The 24273-nt window shown below is 45.6% G+C and overlaps 2 protein-coding genes across 7 annotated transcripts in view; both read right to left on the minus strand.

The window, feature by feature from the left end:
* Window positions 1-14293, minus strand: part of FBXL20 (F-box and leucine rich repeat protein 20) — a 132372-nt gene extending 118079 nt beyond the window's left edge. The window contains exon 1 of one of the 5 annotated variants that reach the window (XM_055258068.2): window positions 13732-14293. In XM_055258068.2, the coding sequence (XP_055114043.1) occupies window positions 13732-13779 (48 nt within the window). In that variant the 5' untranslated portion in view covers window positions 13780-14293. Of the gene's footprint in view, window positions 1-12831; window positions 13295-13731 lie in introns of those variants that run through there. The other 4 variants (XM_055258066.2, XM_063628944.1, XM_055258067.2 and 1 more) reach the window with 4 other exon arrangements.
* A 1460-nt stretch (window positions 14294-15753) lies between these two features.
* MED1 (mediator complex subunit 1) overlaps window positions 15754-24273 on the minus strand; it is a 54196-nt gene continuing 45676 nt past the window's right edge. For both annotated transcript variants that reach the window (XM_055258041.2, XM_063628850.1), the window contains one exon: window positions 15754-22189. In XM_055258041.2, coding sequence (XP_055114016.1) covers window positions 18940-22189 — 3250 coding nt within the window. In that variant the 3' untranslated portion in view covers window positions 15754-18939. The remainder of the gene's footprint in view (window positions 22190-24273) is intronic.

Raw genomic sequence — 24273 nt, forward strand, 5'->3', positions numbered from 1 at the left:
TGTACACCTGTAGTCCCAGCTGCTGGGGAGGCTGAGGCAGGAGAATGGCGTGAACCCGGGAGGTGGAGGTTGCAGTGAGCCCAGATTGTGCCACTGCACTCCAGCCACAGCAACAGAGAGAGACTCTGTCTCAAAAAAAAAAAAAAAAAAAAAAAAAAAATAGATGAAAGGAACAGGCCTTAGTTCAAAACAGACCTATGAATGTATTCAGCTTTATTATAGATATGGCATTTCAAAACCAGGGGAAAGGCTGGGCAAAGTGGCTCATACCTATAATGCTAACACTTCAGGAAGCTGAAGTGGGAGGATGACTTGAGGCCAGGAGTTTTAGACCAATCTGGGCAACACAGGAGAGCCCATTGCTACAATTTTTTTTTTCTTTTTTAAACTTGCCCAGGTGTGGTGGCATGCGCTTGTAGTGTAGCTACTCGGGAGGCTAAGGTAGGAGGATCACTAGAGCCCAGGAGTTGCAGGCTGCAATGAGCTATGATCCTACTCTGCACTCTAGCCTGGGTGACAGAGTGAGACGTTGTCTCTAAAAAAATAAAATAAATTTTAAAATTTAAGAAAAGGCCGGGTGCGGTGGCTCATGCCTGTAATCCCAGTACTTTGTGAGGCCAACGCGGGCGGATCACGAGGTCAAGAGATCGAGACCATCCTGGCCAACGTGGTGAAACCCCATCTCTACTAAAAATACAAAAAAAAAAAAAAAAAAAATTAGCTTTGCATGGTGGCACGCACCTGTAGTCCCAGCTACTCAGAAGGCTCATGTAGGAGAATCTCTTGAACCCGGGAGGCAGAGGTTGCAGTGAGCCGAGATCACGCCACTGCACTCCAGCCTGGCAACAGAGTGAGACTGTCTCAAATTAAAAAAAAAAGGAAAAGAAAAACTGAAATATTCATATAATGGAATACTATGTAACAATTAAAAGAAATATATCCAGCAGACCTCTAAGAAATATAGAGAAAGTTTCAGAATAACAGACACAATATAAGGTCAATTATGTAAACACTCACACATACACAGACGCACATGGAGAAGAAAAACCTTGGTCGGGTGTGATGGCTAATGCCTATAATCCTAACATTTTGGAAGGCTGAGGTGGGAGGATCAAATGAAGCCAGAGTTGGAGATTAGCCTGGGTAACAGACAAAGATTCTGTCTCCAAAAATGAAACAGAAAAACCCTACAAGGATAATCACCAAGTCTGTAACCGTCCTTATCTCTTGAAGTACAGAGTAGAATGGAGAGGATCAGTGTTACAGGTAGTGTCAGAGGCTCTTTTTGTGATACTTTATATGTTTGTTTGTTTGTTTGAGATGGAGTCTCATTCTGTTGCCCAGGCTGGAGTACAGTGGCGCGATCTCGGCTCACTGCAACCTACGCCTCCCAGGTTCAAGCAATTCTCCTGTCTCAGCCTCCCAAGTAGCTGGGATTACAGGCACATGCCACCATGCCTGGCTAATTTTTTGTATTTTAGTAAAGACAGGGTTTCATCATGTTGCCCAGGCCGGTCTCAAACTCCTGAGCTCAGGCAATCCACCCATCTCGGCCTCCCAAAGTGCTGGGATTACAGGCGTGAGCCACCGTGCCCGGCTACTTTGTATGTTTTAATTTTTAAAAAATTTATTCATGTAAATTTTATACATAAAATTTATAGGCCAGGCCTGGTGGCTCATGCCCATAATCCTAGCATTTTGGGAGGGCAAGGCAGGAGGACTGCTTGAGCTCAGGAGTTCAAGACCAGCCTGAGCAACATAGGGAGATCCCATCTCTACAAAAAGTCAAAAAAATTAGCCAGGCATGGTGGCATGCGCATATGGTTTCAGCTACTTGGGGGGGGTAAGGTGGGAGGATCACTAGGGCCCAGGAAGTCAAGGTTGCAGTGAGCTGTGATCATACTCTTGCACTCCAGCCTGGGTGGCAGAGCGAAACCCTCCTCAAAAAAATAAATCGGCCAGGCGCAGTGCCTCAAGCCTGTAATCCCAGTACTTTAGGTGGCCGAGGTGGGCAGATCACAAGGTTAAGAGTTCGAAACCTCCTGGCCAACACGGTGAAACCTCGTTTCTATTAAAAATACAAAAATTAGCTGAGAGTGGTGGTGCGCGCCTGTAGTCCCAGCTACTCAGGAGGCTGAGGCAGGAGAATCGCTTCAACCCGGGAGGCAGAGGTTGTAGTGAGCCGAGATCACGTCACTGCACTCCACCCTGGAGACAGAGCAAGAGTCCATCTCAAAATAAATAAATAAATAAAATATAATAAAATTTATATATAATTTGTATAAATTAAAACTTATTTCTAAAGGTGGAAGAGAAGAGGTGCTAAACTCTATGTCCAGTATAATCTTGTTTGTTCATAAAATATAGAAATAGATACATAATTTGGCCAGGCACGGTGGCTCACGCCTGTAATCCCAGCACTTTGTGAGGCTGAGGTGGGCAGATCACGAGTTCAGGAGTTCGAGACCACCCTGGCCAATGTGGTGAAACCCCGTCTCTACTAAAAATACAGAAATTAGCTGGGCGTGGTGGTGTACGCCTGTAATCCCAGCTACTTGAGAGGCTGAGGCAGGATAATCACTTGAACCTGAGAAGTGGAGGTTGCAGTGAGCCAAGATCACGCCACTGCACTCCACTCCAGCCTGAGAAACAGAGACTCCGTCTCAACAAAAGATAAATAAATAAAATAGATATATAATTTATAAAAGGATACATAATACACAATTAACAATGGTTACTGCTGGGGCACAGTGGCACACAATGGCTCACACCTGTAATCCAATTAGCTATGCATGGTGGCGCATGCCTGTAGTCTCAGCTACTTGGAAGACTGAGGTGGGAGGACCGCTTGAGCCTAGGAGGTCAAGGCTGCAGTGAGCTATGATGGTGCCACTGCACTCTAGACTGGGCAACATTGTGAGACCCTGTCTCTAGAAACACACACGCACACACAAGCTATGATGGTGCCACTGCTCTCCAAACTGGGCAACACTTGAGACCCTATCTCTAGAAACACACACACACACACACATACACACACACACACACACACAAATGGTTACCTCTGGAGAATGAGGTGGGGAGAAGAAAGACTTACTTTTAACCCAAACTCACTTTTAGATAAATAGAAAATTGTATTTTAACTTCCCTTCCCAGCACAAATACTAAAGCAACAGTTGAACCTCCATTTCCAGTCTGAAATTAAACTACAGGCCTATTCCTATAACTGTCTTATTTTAGTAAAACAGAAGTGGGTGGAAGAAAGATATGTCACTGAAACACATTAAACTGAGAGACTTGAGTCTACTGTAAGAACAGCCAAGGAGGTTGATGCTCAAGTTTCCTTAACTAAAATAACAGTAACAATTCACAGAGACTGAGCAGTCCAACTCAGCTGGAGTGAATGAAAGCTACAAGAAAGTTTACTGAACTAGTTCTCCATTAAATTTTGCTTAGGCAGCCAGGCGCGGTGGCTCATGCCTATAATCCCAGCACTCTGGGGGGCTGAGGCGGGCAGATCACGAGGTCAAGAGATAGAGACCATCCTGGCAAACATGATGAAATCCCGTCCCTACTAAAAATACAAAAATTAATTGGGCGTGGTGGCACGTGCCTGTAGTCCCAGCTACTCAGGAGGCTGAGGCAGGAGAATCACTTGAACCTGGGAGGCAGAGGTTGCAGTAAGCCAAGATCACGCCACTGTACTCCAGCCTGACAACAAAGATTCTGTTTCAAAAAAAAAAAAAAAACTAATCAGTCCTGCCGGGCGCGGTGGCTCACACCTGTAATCCCAGCACTTTGGGAGACCAAGGTGGGTGGACAAGAGGTCAGGAGATCAAGACTATCATGGCTAACACAGTGAAACCTGGTGGTGCGTGCCTGTATTCCCAGCCACTCCAGAGGCTGAGGCAGGAGAATCTCTTGAGCCCGGGAGGCAGAGGTTGCAGTGAGCCGGGATCGCGCCACTGCACTCCAGCCTGGGTGACAGAGGAAGACTCTGTCTCAAAAATAAATAAATAAATAAAAACTAATCAGTCTAGGGACGGGTGAGGTGACTCACGCTACCCTAATCTAAAAATTTTAGTTTTCTTTTTGCCTGTCCCTCCTGCCACATATAATTCCTCACTCTGCAGATGGTAAGCCAAACATGAAGTGCCCAGAATAGCTATACCTATGGTATCTTATTATTACAAATTAAAAGTAAAACTGAGGCTGGGCGAGGGGCTCACACCTGTAATCCCACCACTTTAGGAGGCCAAGGCGGGTGGATCACTTGAAGCCAGAAGTTCGAGACCAGCCTGACCAACATGGTGAAATCCCATCTCTACAAAAAAATGTAAAATTTGCCGGTGTAGTGCTGTATGCCTGTAATCTCAGCTACCTGGGAGGCTGAGGTTGAACCTGGGAGGCAGAGGAGCCGAGATCGTGCCATCGCACTCCATCCTGGACAACAAGTGTGAAAGTCCATCTCAAAAAAAAAAAAATAAATAGGCCGGCACGGTGGTTCATGCCTATACTCCCAGCACTTTGGGAAGCCAAGGCGGGCAGATCACCTGAGGTCAGGAGTTTGAGACCAGCCTGGCCAACATGGCAAAACCCTATCTCTACTAAAAATAAAAAAATTAGCCAGGCATGGTGACGGGCACCTGTAATCCCAGCTACTCGGGAGGCTGAGCCAGGAGAATCACTTGAACCCAGGAGGCGGAGGTTGCAGTGAGCTGAGATCGCGCTATTGCACTCCAGCCTGGGCAAGAAGAGTGAAACTGTCTCAGGAAAAAAATAATAATAAATAATAATAATAATTAAATAAATAAACCGAGAATGCTTCCCCAGTTTTCACTTTGAAATGTATTCTCCACTTGATCAGAAAGTCACACTAACAAACACCACAGTGGTTACTACATTTGATTAAGTTTGGGCCGGAATTTTATATATTTATTGCCAACCTTCACTTCCATGTTATTAGATAAAATTTCTGTCTTAGCACCATAGTAATGCCTAAGATCAACTTAATTACTCACTTACATGGAATTGGATTTCCTTTTTTGTTTTGACCAGAAATTCCTGGGATCAAGGACAAAAATGATATATAAATTCATTATATTTCCACCTGACTACAACTATTAGATAAGAGGCTTATTAAAAGAGTATCATAAAATCAGTTTGAAGATACATGATTAGGGAATAAGTAGGTTACTTAGAGCTATAACTTACATGCCTAATAAATAATTATTTAATCTTTGCTGAATACCCAATAAAATCATTACTTCAAGAGAAAGTCTTCAAAAGCTAATGCAAATTTGGTTTGGATTTATCGTATTACATACGTATTTGTCTTTTATAAAAGTTACACAACTAAGCAAGATGAATTGAGCACAAATACTATTGCACAGTTCAATACCACCACCTATTGTTAGTTGCTGTCAAGTAAAAATGTTTTATATATCTAACAGATCCAACTACATTAAGACATAAAACTAAAACCACAGCTGGATGCCTTGGCTTTTCTGAGTCAATATTTGGGTGGGAGGGGTCTGATCTAAGAATTCGCTTAGTCTCACTAAGTCTGGAAGATCAAGTAGGAAAACAGTGTAAAGACAACTATGCACAAGTAGCTAAATTTGGTCACTTTAAGGGCTTTCTTTCTTCTCCCTCCCTCCTTTGGATTTTCCTGGTGTCACGGAATATTTTATTTTGAACATCTAAAAATACCCTTCCAAAAACCACAGTACTAGTTAGATTACGGAAACTTTTTTTTTTTTTTTTTGAGACAGAGTCTCGCTCTGTCGCCCAGGCTGGAGTGCTGTGGCTCGGCTCACTGCAAGCTCCACCTCCCAGGTTCACGCCATTCTCCTGCCTCAGCCTCTCGAGTAGCTGGGACTATAGGCACCTGCCACCATGCCAGGCTAACTTTTTTTTTTTTATTTTTAGTAGAGATGGGGTTTCACCGTGTTAGCCAGGATGGTCTCGATCTCCTGACCTTGTGATCTGCCCACCTCAGCCTCCCAAAGTGCTGAGATTACAGAATTTTTCGGTTTTTTTTAAGACGGAGTTTCATTCTGTCGCCCAGGCTGAAGTGTGCTGGCACGATCTCAGCTCACTGCAACCTTCGCCTCCCGGGTTCAAGCAATTCTCCCACCTCAGCCTTCTGAATAGCTGAAATTACACACGCCACTACACACATCTAATTTTTGTATTTTTAATAGAGACAGGGTTTCACCATGTTGGCCAGGCTGGTCTCGAACTCCTGACCTCAAGTGATCCGCCCGTCTTGGCCTCCCAAAGTGCTGAGATTACAAGCCCAAGCCACTGTGCCCAGCCATATACTGAAATTTTTAATTCCGTTTCCAGTATGTTACCAGTTGAGAAACAGTAATCTAAGGAGTAGGAATGAGATCCTTGGCCTATAAGAAAGCACTTATACATTTGCAAGAAAAATGAGATCAAGATTTGAAAACAGACAACTTTGGGAATGAAAAGAGATGGATTTTTTTAAAAATTAGGATTAAAAAGCATCATCAACACTAACAGTTAAAGACCTAAAACATAAGAAGACTTTAAAAGTGTGACCACTTCTAGGCTGGGTGCAGTGGCTCACACCTGTAATCCCAGCACTTTGGGAGGCCAAGCTGGGCAGATCACTTGAGGTCAGAAGTAGACAAGCCTGGCCAACATGGCAAAACCCCGTCTCTACTAAAAACACAAAAATTAGCCAGGCATGGTGGCACACCCCTGTAATCCCAGCTATTCGGGAGGATGAGGCAGGAGAATCGCTTGAACCTGGGAGGTGGAGACTTCAGTGAGCCAAGATCATGCCACTGCACTCCAACCTGGGCAACAGAGCGAGACTCTGTCTCAAAAATAAATAAATAAAAGGTAAAAGGACCCATGATTAAGCAATAAAGAAACATCAATAACACTATTCAAAAAGGACAGGTGTTCTGAATGGATCCAAAAAGCCCAGGCCTTTGATATGTATTTTCTATAAGTTAGATAATTGCTTTCAAACCAGTTGCTAGAGTGTTAAAAACAAAATTCCTTAGTTTTACCAGTACTCAATCCCATTGCAAGAGTTTTCAAAAGAAACAAATTACTGTCACCCACTGGAAAAATATATGCCATTTTCACATGCACCAATTTGGAAATATGGTTATTTTCTATGCATAATGTTCTTTAAATTAGACGATAAAAGTTTTAATGGATAAAAAGGTCTTTATTTCAGCCTTAACGGTGTATTCTGAGACTGCGCCTACAAACTTAAATATTATAGTGGCTGTTTCAGAAGACATGGCCAGGGAAATATGATCCTCTGCTTTTATTCAAAAATCACAGATGCATAGGATTCTAGAAAAAAGGTACCTTAGTGATTGATTCTAACTCCCTTGCTTTACAGAAGAGGGAAATCACCAAGCTAGAAAAGTAAAAAGAATGACCAGGCCGGGTGTCCTGGCTCACATCTGTAATCCCAGCACTTTGGGAGGCTGAGACAGGTGGATCACCTGAGGTCAGTAGTTCAAGACCAGCCTGGCCAATACGGCAAAACCCCATCTCTACTAAAAATACAAAAATTAGCTGAGCATGGTGGCAGGTGCCAGTAATCCCAGCTACTCGGGAGGCTGAGGCAGGAGAATTGCTTGAACCCTGGAGGCGGAGGTTCCAGTGAGCTAAGATCGCACCACTGCACTCCGACCTGGGCAACAAAAGCGAAACTCCGTCTCAAAAAAAAAAAAAAAAGAAAAAGAAATGACCAAAGTTACAGTTAGTTGCTAGCAAAAAATTAAGATTAATATCCAGGTCTTGCCGGGCGTGGTGGCTCACGCCTGTAATCCCAAGCACTTTGGGAGGCTGAGGCAGGCGGATCATGAGGTCATGAGATCGAGACCATCCTGGCTAACACGGTGAAACCCCGTCTCTGCTAAAAATACAAAAAAAATTAGCCGGGCATGGCAGCAAGCATCTGTAGTCCCAGTTACTCAGGAGGCTGCGGCAGGAGAATGGCGTGAACCTGGGAGGCGAAGCTTGCAGTGAGCTGAGATCACGCCACTGCACTCCAGCCTGGGCGACAGAGCAAGACTCCAGCTCAAAAAAAAAAAAAAAAAATCCAGGTCTCTTCACTCGCAATGTAGTATGCTCTTTTTGCCACGCCGCATTTTAAGATTTTTGTTATTTTGTTTTTTGTTTGTTTGAGACAGAGTCTTACTCTGTCACCCAGGCTGGAGTGCAGTGGCGTGATCTCCACTCACTGTAACCTCTGCTTCCCAGGTTCAAGCGATTCTCGTACCTCAGCCTCTGGAGTAGCTGGGACTACAGGTGCACGCCACCACGTCCAGGTAATTTTTGTATTTTTTTTTTTTTTTTTTTTTTTTGAGACGGAGTCTTGCTCTGCTGCCCAGGCTGGAGTGCAGTGGCGCAATCTCGGCTCACTGCAACTTCTGCCTCCCGGGTTCACACCATTCTCCTGCCTCAGCCTCTCCGAGTAGCTGGGACTACAGGCGCCCGCCACCACGCCCGGCTAATTTTTTGTATTTTTAGTAGAGACGGGGTTTCACCGTGGTCTCGATCTCCTGACCTCATGATCCACCCGCCTCGGCCTCCCAAAGTGCTGGGATTACAAGCGTGAGCCACCGCGCCCGGCCAATTTTTGTATTTTTAGTAGAGACAGGGTTTCACCATGTTGGCCAGGCTGGTCTCGAACTTCCGAGCTCAGGTGATCCACCCGCTTTGGCCTCCCAAAGTGCTGTGATTACAGGCGTGAGCCACCATGCCCAGCCAGATTTTTGTTACTTTGGATAAAATGAAGCAAGTAGGCAAACAAATATTACATACAGGTTGCATGTAATATTACAGATTTATAAGAAAGGCAGTGAGGTATAATGAAAAACAATAATGAACATGGATTCAAAATACCCAAATTGGAGCATATCACTTTCTAATTTATGGGTTCTTATCTCCAGGCACTGTTTAAACTGTAAAATGGTATCTGAATGTCAGTTAATGTTACCACTATGATTGTTTTTTAATGTTAGGCTTTTTAATAAACCCATTAAGACAGAATTTTTCTCCAACAGTACTACATCCTCATAAAGAAGCTACTAAGAGCATGACAAAGTGGAAAGGCTTAACTGAAAGAAATCCAAGCTTAGACTCAAGGGCTAGTCTAGATATTTAAACACTAATCTCACTAAGTGTTAAGATAATGTCAGTTATGGCACTTAAAATGAAGGCGGCCAGGTGTGGTAATCACACCTGTAATTCCAACACTTTGGGAGGCCAGCGAAAGGATCTTGGAAAAGCTCTTTTCCACAAATTTTATAGACTTTTTGCTAGTTATGCTAAAAACAAAGCAGGATGACAGTGGAGTCAAAAAAAAATGCAGATTGGAATCCTGGCTCCCCCACTTACTAGCTGTGCAATTTGAACACCTTACTTAACCTCTCAGGCCTCCACTTTCCTCAAGTGTAAAACAGAATCGTAAAACTAGAGGTAACTAGACAGGTGCGGTGGCTCACGCCTGTAATCCCAGCACTTTGGGAGGCTGAGCGGGGTGGATCACGAGGTCAGGAGTTCGAGACCAGCCTGGCCAACACGGTGAAACCCCATCTCTACTAAAAATACCAAAATTAGCCGGGCATGGTGGCAGGCGCCTTAATCCCAGCTACTTGGGAGGCTGAGGCAGTAGAATCGCTTAAAACTGGGAGGTGGAGGTTGCAGTGAGCCGAGATCGCACCATTGCACTCCAGCCTGGGGACAAGGGAGAGACTTCATCTCAAAGAAAAAAAGAAAAAGAAAAAAGCAACAAAACAACAACAACAAAAAACTAGAGGTAACTGAGGTAAAACATCTGGCTCAGTGTCTGGCACACAGGAAGTATTCAATAACCATCATTAAATTTGAAAGAAAATTACTAAAATTTGCTGCAAAGTTTACTATAAATAACATAATAAAAATATCTGAATGGTAAGTTTTAATTAACACAATTCAGCACATACTATGTTAACCTACAAGGGTTATTACTGTATACATTTAAGGCCAAGGTGACACAGCAAGGAAAACATGAATTTTCACATCCCTCGATCTCTTAAATAGAGACTCTATTCAGTAGTCATCTACTTTGGCTATTCTACAGGATGCTACACATCTGGCTAACAGGTATTCTCCCTTGCTGTTTTTTTTTTTAGAGACGGAGTCTCTCGCTCTGTCGCCCCGCCCAAGCTGGAGTAAAATGGCACAATCTCGGCTCACTACAACCTCTGCCTCCCGGGTTCAAGCGATTCTCCTGCCTCAGCCTCCTGAGTAGCTGGGATTACAGGTGCCCACTACCCGGCTAATTTTTGTATTTTTGTATTTTTAGTAGAGACCGGGTTTCACCAGGTTGGTCAGGCTGGTCTTGAACTCCTGACCTCGTGACCCACCCACCTCGGCCTCCCAAAGTGCTGGGATTACAGGCATGAGCCACCTCACCCGGCCCCTTGGTTTAACTTAAACATTTTTTTTTTCTATAGCTCTAACCCAGAGTGGGAGATTTAAGGTGTGTGGCCTCCAGTTACAACATATAAAAGCATACCTATAAAAGGATTTCAATGAATCAACTATCTAAAAATCACAGAGCTTCAGTTATCTTCTCCAAGAAAAATAAATCTTATATAGCCACAATTTGAAATTAGCTATTATGTGATATAAAGATTTCATGCACCCACAAAAATTCTCAATGAGAGATCTGCTATCTGCTTACAGTTGTAAAATTATCAGTTCTTTAAGAAGCAGACTGTAATCTTGAGGATTTAAAATATCATTTGATGTAAATGTTTAGATCTGCTTTATTTACGTATCTTTTATTGATTTAAAGTAAATATTTAAAATATTTTCAGCAAATAAGCAATAAATTTATTTACTACTTCCTAAGAAGCCAATTACTAATTGTCTCAGTCCCTGTAAATTAGGTCAATAAAGAGGTAAATGGTTTCAAGAAATACTCAATGAACTTCATTAACACATATCATCTCTAGCCATTCTCATCTGTATTCTGGCATGGAACACTTCACATCATACTAAGTGAATAGCTTTTAGTTTATAAACAAACACTTATTTAATCATGAAACCGTCCAAGAAGGATTTCCCCCACCCTTATTCTTTTTTTTACCTTCTCAGATCATGTTTAGAAAGCTTTAGTTGCCAGCAACATCAGCTACAAGTTAGAAAGAAACCTCTTAATAAAGCAACAAATTTTCTTAGTATTTTATTATAGCATGCCAGCCCTACAGAGATTGTAAATTAAAATATAAGAATTATAAAAATACAAAATAGCAATGAAAATCTTAAAGCACATACAAGAGAATACTTTCCAACAATTAATGTAAAATGAATAGCAAACTGATAAAGAGCTAATTCCACAGGCAAAAGACTGTCCCCGACCCAAATCTTCAGTATCTGGAACTGCCTTTCAAGATTCCTGTTAACTGCTGAATGTAGTTTTTACAGTACTACTGAATACGAAACCATCATAAATTAACTTTATTGGGGCTCTGTACATTAGAGCCATTCAATGTCCTATTAAACACCAAATAATATATTCCATAATATTTTCTTCTAGTGATCAAGTTAAACACTAAAACTCTAACAAGGCCAATCCTTTGATTTTCTCCACTCTTCAAATGCAACAGTAACACTGAAGCTCTGAAGTTAAACTGCACCCCAAACACTTTCTATCTTGATCTTCGTGGATCAATTCAAATTATTTCCCAGTTCGCATAATAAGAAATCCAAGAGTAGATTAAACTGACAACCCTTAAAAGTTTTCACTCCCTGAACCTAGTTGTCGAGTTTCTTAAACTTTTATCTCGCTGTCTTACAATTTCATCTCTCAAATGGAGATGAAGAAAAGCACCGAGTGAGATTGTCCACTGATCTGTGAGTGATCCCAGGTCAGCCTGGTTCTCTGCCAGAAAAGACCAGGTGACATTTACTCTTCCTGTAGAAGTTTCTTTCTCTTGACCCTCAAGGAACCTTCCAGTATATTGTTATACTACTGTAATTCATCAGTAGTTACAATACTTCACTTCCCAAAGGAATCTCTTCCCTACAAGATGACTACTCTCTAAAGACGCTTTCAAGACCGTCCACTCCTCAATTCCAGGACAGTAAACCTCCCTCGCTAGAGGAGAAAAAGTTCCTGAAAGACAGACCGGAATGGATTTGCTGAACTTTCGTCCCAATCTCAAAGCATGTAGATATCCAAGGGTTCCCAAGAAACAATGAGCTACAGAAGTACAGACTAAACGGGAAAGAAGAGGAAGTATCAGAACAATACCCAAACCAAACACAGTACCGAAAACCCGTGGGAGCCTCTATCATCCCAGACTACCGTCCCCACTTCCCTAGTTTCACCAAGGTCTCAAACTCGGAGAAATGGCACCCATCCCCTAATTTCCTCCCTCAACAGACAACAAACGCATCATGAAAGTAGCAGCGAGAAAAGCAGCAGGCTCTGGTGGACCAGAGCCGTGATGGCTGGGTGGAAGGAGGCAAGCCAAGGGTTGTGTAAAGAATGGAAAGCTGAGCGATCCTGGGGGAGAGTGGAATTAGGGCGCCCGAGCTAATCCCCCGCCGGGGCCCGCTGGTGGGAAGAGATGGGGAGGGAACCGGCGAGGGGACTGGGGGCACCGGGCTGCGCTGGGCTTTTGGGTCGCAAGAAAGCGGAGCGGAGTCTGGCAGCCCCGCCAGTGGGTGGGTGACGGCGCCCGCCAGGGAGGAGGTTCCGTGCGAAGCGGACGTTATGGGATGAGAGCGCGCGACCCCCCCTCCTCACGCCGCCCGAGCCCCCCAAGCTCACACCTCAAACCTGCTCTTGGTCACTCCGTTCACGTCCCTCCTCATGGGGCCGGCGGGTGCGGCCCGGGCCGGGCGCTGCGGCGAGCGGAGTGCACAGACCGGGGGCCCAGGACAGGCCCGGGAGTTCCGGGAAGGGACTGGGCGCCGGAGGGGCGACGCCGGGACTGTGAGACGGGAACAAGAGACCTCTCGGCTCCGGCTAGGCCTCCACCACCTCCCGCGGCCGCAACGACTGCTCGTCGCTAGCTCGGCTCTCTCCTCAGCTTCAACTTCAACCCAAAACAAAAACACTCCCCACCTGCCAGCAACGCCGCTGCTCATTGGACAGAGCCGCCCGGGCCTCGGAGCGCCCGGGAGGGGGAGAAGCGGGAGGGGGAGAAGCGGGAGGGGGAGAAGCGGGAGGGGGAGAAGCGGGAGGGGGAGAAGCGGGAGGGGGAGAAGCGGGAGGGGGAGAAGCGGGAGGGGGAGAAGCGGGAGGGGGAGGAGCACGGCGGCGGCGGCGGCGGCGCGAGACCACCCCTCCCCCACACGGGGCCAGCCCTGACGGCGCTCCCGGGAGCAGCCGGAGCGCGGCACGATCCCCTGAGCCTCCGAGGCAGACGAGCCCATCGGGAGAAGGCAAGGCAGGGAAGTGCCTGTGCGTGTGGGAAAAGGGGTCTGTGGGGCGGGTGCGAGTGCGCGCGTACCGGCGACGGAGAGTAGAGCAGGACCGCACTCTGCGCGGGGGCCCTTCTTCTGCCCCGTGTCCCCTTCTCCTCCCTCCGCGGGCAAACAGGTACGCACCCGCCTGCACAGAACCTCAGCCTCTGCCCTGGCCCCTCGCTCCTGGTCACTTGTTTCCCAGGAGCCTGTGAGGCACCCACATCCTTCCCGGCCACCCAGCTCCCTTCCCCTGTCACTCACTGTCGCCTTGAACCCAAAGTGCAGCAGGCGGTCCCTGCTCGGAGCCATTTTCCTCCTCTTCTGGATGTGTCTAGATTGGGGCAGTGCGGCTGCCGCCGCCGCCTCCGCGGTTGCCGCCGCCGCCGCCTCCCCCGCCCCAGTGTATTACATTACGGGGTGCTGCAGGGAGGCCTGGGGGGCCGGTGCCGGACGCTTGTCTCCCTGTGCATGGCTTGGGAGGGCGAGGGTGGTTGCGCTGAGCAACAGGCCAAGTGCCCGCCCTGGTCTGGGGATGGCTGCGGAACTGCACCTGAGGCCGGGGGTCGGGGTGCAGGGCTGGAGACGGGCAACCCTTCCTTTGGCCGGGGGAGGGGCGCGCGTCCGTGGGGGTGGGGCGGGCGAGACCGAAGGGCCTTTGGTTTTCCCTGCTCGGCCGCCGCCGGCGCCCAATGGGCTGCAGCGCCTGCCTGTCCGCCAATCAGGGCGCTGTTTGGTGAGAGCCTCGGCCTGACGTCACTTTGGCGGGAGAAACAAGCGTGTGTGAGCGAGTAGGCGGGGGCGTTTTCCCGATGGAAACACTTCATCAGACTCCCGGGCTCCTTGTATAGAAGCTGATCTGTGTCATCATATTATATTATGTTTTAACAACTCTGGCCTTCAAGGTGTCATTATTTATGACCGAATTTCCACGAAGGAATAACACAGGATTTTGTAGTTTTGTTGCCCCTTCTATGAGCAACAAACTACAAAATCATGTCCTAAGCATGAGCTATTAGAAACTGTAGAATAAATTCCAGCAGTCCTGGCAGGAGCAGCAGCACTGCTAATTGTATGCTTCCAAAGCAGTTATGAGTTGGTCTTCCTCACACCCCTTTTAATTAGTGGTTTTAGCGACTGACTTGTTATGCATCTAAGAAATTAACAAGAGCAACAAGTGCTGCAGATCTTTAAGAACAGGTATATTTTAGCTGGAGGGCATATTACCCAACTCTTAAAGCACTGTACAGACTTTTTCTTTTTGAGACAGAGGCTCAACTCTGTCGCTTAGGCTGGAGTGCAGTGGCACCATCTCGGCTCACTGCAACCTCCGCCTCCCGGGTTCAAGCCTCCCAAGTAGCTGGGATTACAGGCGCGCCGCACCGCACCTGGCTAAGTAGAGACGAGGCTTCGCCATGTTGGCCAGGCTGGTCAGGAACACCTGACTACAAGTGATCCTCCCGGAGTGTTGGGATCTTTTTTTCTTTTGTAGAGACGGGGTCTCCCTATGTTGCCCACACTAGTCTGCAATTCCTGGGCCCAAGTGATCCTCCAGCCTCCTCCCAAAGTGCTGAGATTACAGGCCTCGTGTGAGCCACCACGACCGGCGCCCCCCCCCTTTTTTTTTAATCCTAGAGGGGGCTTCGTAACTCATTCTCAGGCCCACAAACCCAGGTCTGTCTTCTCCTCCTGTCCCAGGTACTTTTAATGTTTTTGCTTGACTTCAGCCAGTGGAATAAAAAACCCTTTTCATTCTGTCTCATCTAAGAGCTGTTTTCTCCCAGCAAAAACTGATGCATTTGGTGAGTAACAATAGCAAAGGGATGGCCGGGCGCGGTGGCTCACGCCTGTAATCCCAGCACTTTGGGAAGCCAAACCGGGTGAATCACAAGGTCAGGAAATCGAGACCATCCTGGCCAACATGGTGAAACCCCGTCTCTGCTAAAAATACAAAAATTAGCTGGGCGTGGTGGTGGGCGCCTGTAATTCCCGGTACTCGGGAGGCTGAGGCAGAAGAATCGCTTGAACCCGGGAGGCGGAGGTTGTAGTGAGCCAAGATTGCACCACTGCACTCCAGCCTGGGCGACAAAGTGAGACTCCATCTCAGAAAAAAAAAAAAAAACGGCAAAAAGTAGAAAAACTAATAGAATGAAGACAAGTTTCACAGGTCCGTCAGTTACCAGTGGACCCATTTCAAGTAGTACTCAGGGAAGACATTTACTTTTGACTGTTTTGAACAAATGAAAAAAGTATTCAAAGGCTAAAATTTTATTACACACAGGCAAATTACTTTTTATCAAAGAAGTTTATTTGCATGTAAATAAACAGGTTATTTTGTAATGTTTCGGGAAAAAAATCCCACAACAGATTTCATCTACTTTCAAAAAAATGAAAAACCCCAAAGTATTTACAGAACGGCCATATGCACAGAAAACCAAATTTGAAAGATTTTTTTTAAAAAAAAGACCCTCCCCAGCTGCTCCTGATGTACATTTTTAAACTCAAAATTTAAAGCTCAGTTCTTATAGCTGAGCATGTTTCCCAATCTAGCTTCTGAGATGTTAAGTACTTCCTGCCCCTCCAAAACTAACTCAAGGATAGAAATGTATGGGGGGCAGGGGGGGAGGGGAGAAGGAAAAAAAAATGAGATTGCCCAAGGATTGTGAATAATGTTTCCTATACTGACATCTTTAAGTGACTCAACTGTGGATACTGTATGACTCACTGGCTCCCTGAAAGGGCTTCTGAGAATTCATGATATTGCTGCACTTAATTTTCCGATCTAGGCCTGAAGAAGGAAAATCTTCAAGAGTCACCAACCTCAAGCCTGGTTTTGGCAATTATATCCTGCGTTGTTTGTCCCCACCACCCCACCCCCCACCCGCTAAAATACTTCTGTTTTAAGACACATTGATATTGAACCTGAAATCTTTATGTACATCAGAGCAGGTTATGACCAAGAACCCCTAATGTTAAGTCAAAAGACAGAAGAGGAATCAGGTCAAACTGAGAATACATAAGACACCAGCAGCAGAAGATAGGTAGAAGTTGACTTCATGTCCTTGCCTTCTTTTGAAACAGAAGAATGAGTACACCTAGACAGGAGGGAGGTGTCCCAGGCTTGGTTTATTCTGCCTCTTCTCCTCCACCCTGTGGAGAAATGCAGTGCTCCCTGGTTCCCAGGCAGGGTGAAGCAGTTTAGCCCCGGCTCCCTGTTAAGCAAGTTCAGATGCTGGGTCAGTGTGGGGGTGAGCCCATCGACAATTCAGGGGCATATCCTTCATCCAGATCCTAACTCGGGATTCTTTGATCTGGGATGAAGACAGAAAGAGAGAAAAGCTTCCCAGTTTACTCATTTTGGTATTTGTTGGCCCTGCTTGGGGGAGCTGAGCCCCTGATACTATTCAATACATTCCCCCTAAGATTCTCCCCACTCAGAACAAATTTTAAAAACCACATAATTTTTTTTTTTTTTCCTGCAGAAACAAACGGGATAGGATTCAAAACTAGGTGACAAACTCATGAGAAATCCAACCTGGCTGAATGTCTGAGAGGCTGCTACTGTATCAACATCACAAGATAAAGCACTCTGGTATCACCTGCCCATATCCTCCTTAGTGTCACCCAAGACATTTGACTCTGATGTGGTTAACTGATAACTTTTCTTGCTCCACTTTACAATGTTTTGTTTCCTACATCTTATTACCTTGGGACACAAAAGTGGCAGAGTTGTTGAGAGCTGATGACCATAAAAAGGAGAACACTAGAGGAAATGAGACAGGAAAGAAAGCCAAAGCTGATTTTCCAACTCTATGCTGACTCCAACCTGCAGAAAAAGCTGAATACAGAAATCTTCTTCCATATATAATGAAGTCACTCCACTTATGACATAACACACAAAGGAATCACCTGGCTTTTTTTTTTTTTAACCCAGAAGAGTTGTGCTGGGGACCATGCCCCATCCCGCTGATACAGATCCTGAATGGAATAATCAGGAATGGCACAGTGCAGGTGTCAATATCAAAGTAAGGCCGCAGAATTTTTGAGAGGACCCTCCAAATACTGAGAACTTCTGTTGCACTCAAAACAGTCTCCTGGATTTCTATATTTTTATGTGAAGGGCTCTTATTGATGTCCCCCAGAATCCAGACTCAGACCTATTTCTCCAAAAAGGTCCAACTGGGTTGCTACATAGTAGCAAGGGTTTATCTTCATGCTCACCTAGCATTCCAGGCCCCCATTACTTCAAGTGAGCTTGAAATTGTTTTAAGTGAACTATGGCTGCGGATTTTTTACTGTTTTATCTCAGGGAGCATACAGTGGAGTGATTAAAGTTTAGACTCCCTTCTCCTTGTGATGAAGAGAAACAATGAGTCCAGCTCTTAGGAATGGCATCAGTTCTCCTGCAAACAAAATGCTGGGATGTAGACTTTTGGCACATTGTGGAAGCAGGAGAACTATTAATTCTGTAATGGTTTTCATGCCACCGGGTCAGGAAGGCTGTCCTACACTAAACCTTACTGCATCTGAAAACATGTTTACATCCCAACAAGCCACCTTAGCTTTTTTTTTTTTTTTGAAAGGAAAATGAGATTACAAGTCAATACCTCCACAGAGAGGTAACTCCTAATATTCCTATGATCTCTGAACCCTATTTAAACCCTCCTAAAATAAAAATATCATTTTGGTTTTTCTATTATGTTTAACTCTAAAGGCAGGCTCTGACTAATTTTGCTTGGGCTTGATGCTACAGTATTAGCACCAGCTATAAGCTCCCTACTAGCATATAAGCCTTGCTCTTCAGCCTCCCATCATTTTGAACCCTAAACCTCATAGATTTAGAACGAAACACTGTATAAAAACAAACAGATAAAGGGTTAAAATATTACAAATAAATAGCTAAAACAATCTTCCCTCCCCCAGTCACTCCTAAGAAACAGACACCAAACATTACTTGTGTCCAAAATGACCAAAGTCCTTCATTTGCCCATGACTCAAATGGACAACTACCCCAAACAAAGTTGAACAACCTTCATGCAAATGCATCAAGGAATGTATTGCTTTTTCATTTTCTGCCCAGCCCTTCATATACATGCACTAAAATGAGTTTAAAACATGGCCTAAAAATGGAAAAAGGGAGAAGAAAATATATATGAATATTTCCCACAAAACTGTTTCCCTCCCTTCCCTCTCCCTACACCCCTCCCACCCCCCTCCCTTTCTTAAGCAAGTATTTTAACTTTCTTTCTGGCACAGGAACAAAGAAGACTTCTTGGTAACCAGAATCAAACCCTGTGGTTTCTTTAATAGGGTCTGGATATGCCTAATTCACCCAGCTCGATGTCAAAGCCATGCCATTTAGGATTCTTAACCAAATCAGACCTGACTGACTCACTCCTTATGGTGGTTTGCCTATAAACTTATCAATAGTTTTTTTTCCTCTGGCCCTGTTTCTTTTAGGAAATAAGGTTCCTAATTCCCAATCAGGGCCACATCCATAAGATCATCATCTTCTTCCCCAATCATAAAGTCTGGGCTGAGCCTTGAGGGTCTGTCTGCAGATAAGATTGTGTTACTTGTCATAGACAAGGACTGGTCTGAAGAGATGGGTGATTTGGACCAACTCTCTGGCTTGATGCTATGAGATTTTTTCTTGTCTCGGTCTTTGTCCCGGTCTCGGTCCCTATCTTTGTCTTTTACTTTCTTCTTTTCCTTTTTGTGCTTCTTATGTTTCTCTGTGCTGTATTCTGGAAGTGGTCGGATACCATCATCTGAGCTGGGACTATTCTGATAAGATTTCTCTGCTATGGAGGAGCCTGACTCACTTTCACTGTCCAGATTCTGGGGGGTATATGCTGGTGACTTACTATGGCTGGGAGAGCCACGCTCATGCTTTGGAGTGGAACCACTGATGAGTGGAGAGCCATAGTTTTTAGAAGAAGCCATCTGAGGCCTAAGCCCTTCTCCACTACTTTCCCCAGGTTTCTGCAAAGTCACTTTGGCTTTAATGCTAGGGGAGCCTCCATCATGCTTACTGATGATAATTTTTGCCACACCTGTGCTCCCCACATTTTTTGACTCTGAGGTCTTCTTAGAAGAATCCACTGAACTCCCGGAGGTGGAAACCTTTGATTTGTCTTTATCACTTTTCTCACGCTTGCCCTGAAACTCTCCTCCTGACATGTTATGTTTGGAGGACATAGGATGGCTGGAAGAATTTGTGCTCACCCCCATCTGGCCGTCCAGTGGGTCTTCACCCCCAGGGCCACTGGTGACAACCCCATGCTTCAGTTTATCTATGACAGCTGTCAAGGACGGCTTCTTGTTTCTGCTGGGAGATTTTCCTTTAGAACTCCCATGCTGGTTCTGAGAGGATGACATGGAAGAGCCACTTGAGGAAAAGGAGGAGGAAGATGCCGTACAGGAATTTGATGATGGGGGAGTTTTCTGGGACAACGAGCCTGAGGATCCTAACCCTGAAGATGACTTCATGCCAGAGCTTGAACTAGTTCCAGACATATGAGAACCACCAGAACCTGAACTGATAGGGGACTTGGCTTTAGAGGATGGAGGAGTTCCAGGAACAGGCTTCATTGGAGAGGCAAGCTTGTCAGAGCCTCCAGGTGGCCTTGAATGAGAAGGGGATATGTTTGGTTTACTTAAAGAAGGATTCATAAGTGATGATGGCTTTCCTTGAGGTTTCATCTTGGTGCTGCTAGAGCCACTGCTCAGTCCATGCTTGGTTATGGGAGAGGAGCCTGGCTTCCCCCCAGACTGGGATGAATTTTTGGACTGGCTAGATCCAGAAGACCCCTGGCTAGAATACATACTGCTACTTAACTTGGAACTTGATGAGCCTTCCGATTTACTGCTTTTCATCTTCCCTGAGGTGGAAGCAGAAGATGAGGAAGAGGAGGAAGAATGGCTATGGTGGCTTTTGCTGCCTGAGGAAGACACAGAACCACTGCTGGTATACTGACTGTGAGAGGAGGGCTTGCCCACCATCACTGTTCCCTTAGGAATCTGAATAGTGATTTTGGGAATGGGTGGTGTGGCAACACCTGGGGGAGTCTGAGATCTTCCTGAACTGCCTGGAGATTTAGATCCACCTGTACTGGTAGGTGGGGTAAAAGGTCGGTTAGAAGAACTATGAGATGGAGACTTTCCCTCAGTGTCTGCCTTCTTCCGCTTTGGAGGCTTATCTTTGCTTTTCCCATCATTAGAAGGGGTCCGACTGCGCTTCCCTGGTTTGCTGTCTAATCCTGGCCCCGAGAGAGTACTATTACTGGTGCCATTGCCTTCCTTTACCCTCTTTTGAGTCTTTTCTTTCCCTAAGTCCCCAGTGGTCAGTAAAGGACCCTGACTACCACTGTGATGCTCCATAAGATCTGCAGGAGCTAAAGCTTTGCCGGCTACTGATATAATACTGAAATCAACTGTGTCGGCTTGGTTATTGCCCTTAAACTTGGTCTCCCCATTATCACCTCCAAGCATTGGCACCCCCAAAGTATTTAGTGCCTGAGATGCAAATCCTTTGAAATCATCATTATCCCCACTTTGGCTGCTTTCATCAAAATATTCTTCTCCAAAACCACTTTGGCTCTGGCTGTTCAATAAATCAGGATTGAAATCTACTCCATCATGAAAAAAATGATTGGTAGGAGAGTCACTACTGGGGCTTCCAGCAGCATCTGCAATAAGATCAGCTGGATCAGTGTATGGATTTTCATTATTGTTAGTTTGAAAGACATCAGAGTCAAAGAGGGTACTCTGAGAATGCCCAGAGCTTGAAGAATCTCGAAGAGGGGTGCCAATGGCTGGGCAATCATCACTAGTGCTGGGAAGTTTAGAAGCTTCTTCTGCAATGTCTGAAAGGATGTCAGTTACATCTGGGCCAATGCTGTCTGAACTGGATAGTCGGACCATCCTTTGAATACTGGGTTGGGGATGAGGTACTGGTTGTGGGTAAGTTGTTGGGGGAGTGCTACACTGGCTTGGAGCTGGAGTGATGTGTGGCGTATCCAGTGTGTCAGCTGTCATGTTGACATCAAAGATAGGGTTCTGTGAGTCAACATCCATTGAAAATAGCTCCCTCTGAAAGTCATCTTCAGTCTGGTGCTTTGGTTTCTCAGGTGGTAATCTTGATGACTTCTTTTTCTTGGTTTTGTTGCTCCCCGAGCATATTTCCATGCGGGGTGAGCCAGAAGAGGAGTTCTGCCTTTCTAAAGGGCTGCTTCCATAAAGGGTTGAGAAATCCTGGGCAGGATTATCTTTAAGAAGGTTCATGAGCATCGGGTGGTTCTTGGTGTTGCCGGCCATCGAAGAGACAGGTGGCGGCGTGTGATGAGGAGGGGTCGGACTCGAGCCAATGGTAGACCCCCCGTTCCCTGTGATTTGCAACAAACTGGTAAGAATTGGGTTCTGAGACACCTTGCTGAAGTCCTCCCCATGGCCCACCGACTCATGCCGATCTTTGATGCTCATGCTCATATTAAACAAGGTGGTAATGGGACCCCCCGGAAAGGTGTTGGTTGGTGTAGTGGTACCACTCATTGGGTTGTTGCCTGTGGTCATGCCATACCCTGGGCTGCTAGCCGGGGGCAGGTTCTTTTTCACCATGTCTTCAACTGTCTCTGCAATGAGGGACAGTGCTGGGGTGTCAGCTTGAATGGTTTCAGCTTTCCTCCGAATAGCCCTCATCGTCACAGGGATGGACATACATCTGCAAAATAAAGAAGAAAACAAAGTTAACATTGCAATAGCTGCTGAATGAGACCTGAGATTTAGATAAAACATCAGAGTTTTGCAGTAAGCAGTTTTCAGGTAGGGCAAATAATCTGTAATACAAAAATAGTTCTATCAAATACCAGAGCTTTGGGTAAATACATTCTAAAAATCTAACCCAACATAAAATTGTCAACCTCTTATGAATCACACAACAAAAGCAAACTATAAATAAGAGTCCAAATAATTGAATTTCAAACTTAACTAAAAGAAAATTGGTAATAATGGAACTCAGTAAGAAAATGCCTCCTTAGGGGCCGGGCGCAGTGGCTCACGCCTGTAATCTCAGCACTTTGGGAGGCCGAGGCAGATGGAACATGAGGTCAGAAGATCGACACCATCCTGGCCAACATGGTGAAACCCTGTCTACTAAAAATACAAAAATTAGCTGGGCGTGGTGGCGCGTGCCTGTAATCCCAGCTACTCGGGAGGCTGAGGCAGGAGAATTGCTTGAACCAGGGAGACGGAGATTGCATTGAGCTGAGATTGCACCACTGCAGCCTAGGTGACAGAGTGAGACTCCATCTCAAAAAAAAAAAAAAAAAAAATGCCTCCTTAGGTCGGGCGCGGTGGCTCACTTCTGTAATCCCAGCACTTTGGGAGGCCAAGGCAGGTAGATCACTTTGGGTCAGGAGTTTGAGACCAGCCTGGCCAGCGGGGTGAAACCCTGTCTCTACTAAAAATACAAAAAATTCGCCAGCCGTGGCGGTGCACAGCTGTAATCCCAGCTACTCAGGAAGGGAAGACAGGAGAATCACTTGAACCTAGGAGGCAGAGATCGCAGTGAGCCAAGATCGTCCCATTGCACTCCAGCCTTGGTAACAGGGCAAGACTTCATTTCAAAGGAAAAAAGAAAATGTCATCCTTGGGGGGCTTCATATGGTAATTACAGGGATACATAATTTATTTTAGTTAAGAAGCCATTAGAAAAATCTCCAGCGGTCGGAGTGGCTCACGCCTGTAATCCCAGCACTTTGGGAGGCCGAGGCGGGCGGATCACAAGGTCAGGAGTTTGAGACCAGCCTGGCCAACATAGTGAAACCCCATCTCTACTAAAAAACAAAAAAAAAATTACAAAAAATTAGCTGGGCATGGTGGCAGGCACCTGTAATACCAACTACTTGGGAGGCTGAGACAGAATTGCTTGAACCTGGGAAGCAGAGGTTGCAGTGAGCTGAGATCGTGCCATGGCACTCCAGCCCAGGTGACAGTACGAGACTCCATCTCAAAAAAAAAAGAAAAATCTCTTGACCCATCAAGTACTAAACTTTAATGACTTAGATCATCCCAAACCTACACTATTATAAAAACTGCTATTTCTATTATAAATCTTGTTTATTTTAAAGCAAAGCACTTTTTATTTTCCACATAAATTTATATTCATAAACCTCAGTTTGCAAATGTTTTGCTCTAGAACATATGTCAGCAAATTTTTTTTTCTTTTTTTTTTTTTTTGAGACGGAGTTTTGCTCTTGTTGCCCAGGCCTGGAGTGCAATGGCACAATCGCGGCCCACCGCAACCTCCGCCTCCCAGGTTGAAGTGATTCTCCTGCCTCAGCCTCTCCAGTAGCTGGGATTATAGTCATGCGCCATGACGCCCAGCTAATTCTGTATTTTTAGTAGAGACAGGGTTTCTTCATGTCAATCAGGCTGGTCTCGAACTCCTGACCTCAGGCGATCCGCCCACCTCCCAAAGTGCTGGGATTATAGGCGTGAGCCACCACACCCAGCCAGCAAATTTTCTTTTTTTTTTTCTTTGAGACAGACTCTCGCTCTGTTATCCAGGTGGAGTGCAGTGGCCCGATCTTGGCTTATCGCAACTTCCGCCTCCAGGTTCAAGCAATTCTCTGCCTCAGCCTCCCAAGTAGCTGGGATTACAGGAGCCTGCCACCACGCCCAGCTAATTTTTGTATTTTTAGTAGAGATGGGGTTTCACCATCTTGGCCAGGCTGGTCTTGAACTCCTGACCTTGTGATTTACGCGCCTCACCCTCCCAAAGTGCTAGGATTACAGGGGTGACCC

This window comes from Symphalangus syndactylus, chromosome 20 (genome assembly GCF_028878055.3).
Source record: "Symphalangus syndactylus isolate Jambi chromosome 20, NHGRI_mSymSyn1-v2.1_pri, whole genome shotgun sequence".
In the NCBI taxonomy this organism is placed as follows: domain Eukaryota; kingdom Metazoa; phylum Chordata; class Mammalia; order Primates; family Hylobatidae; genus Symphalangus; species Symphalangus syndactylus.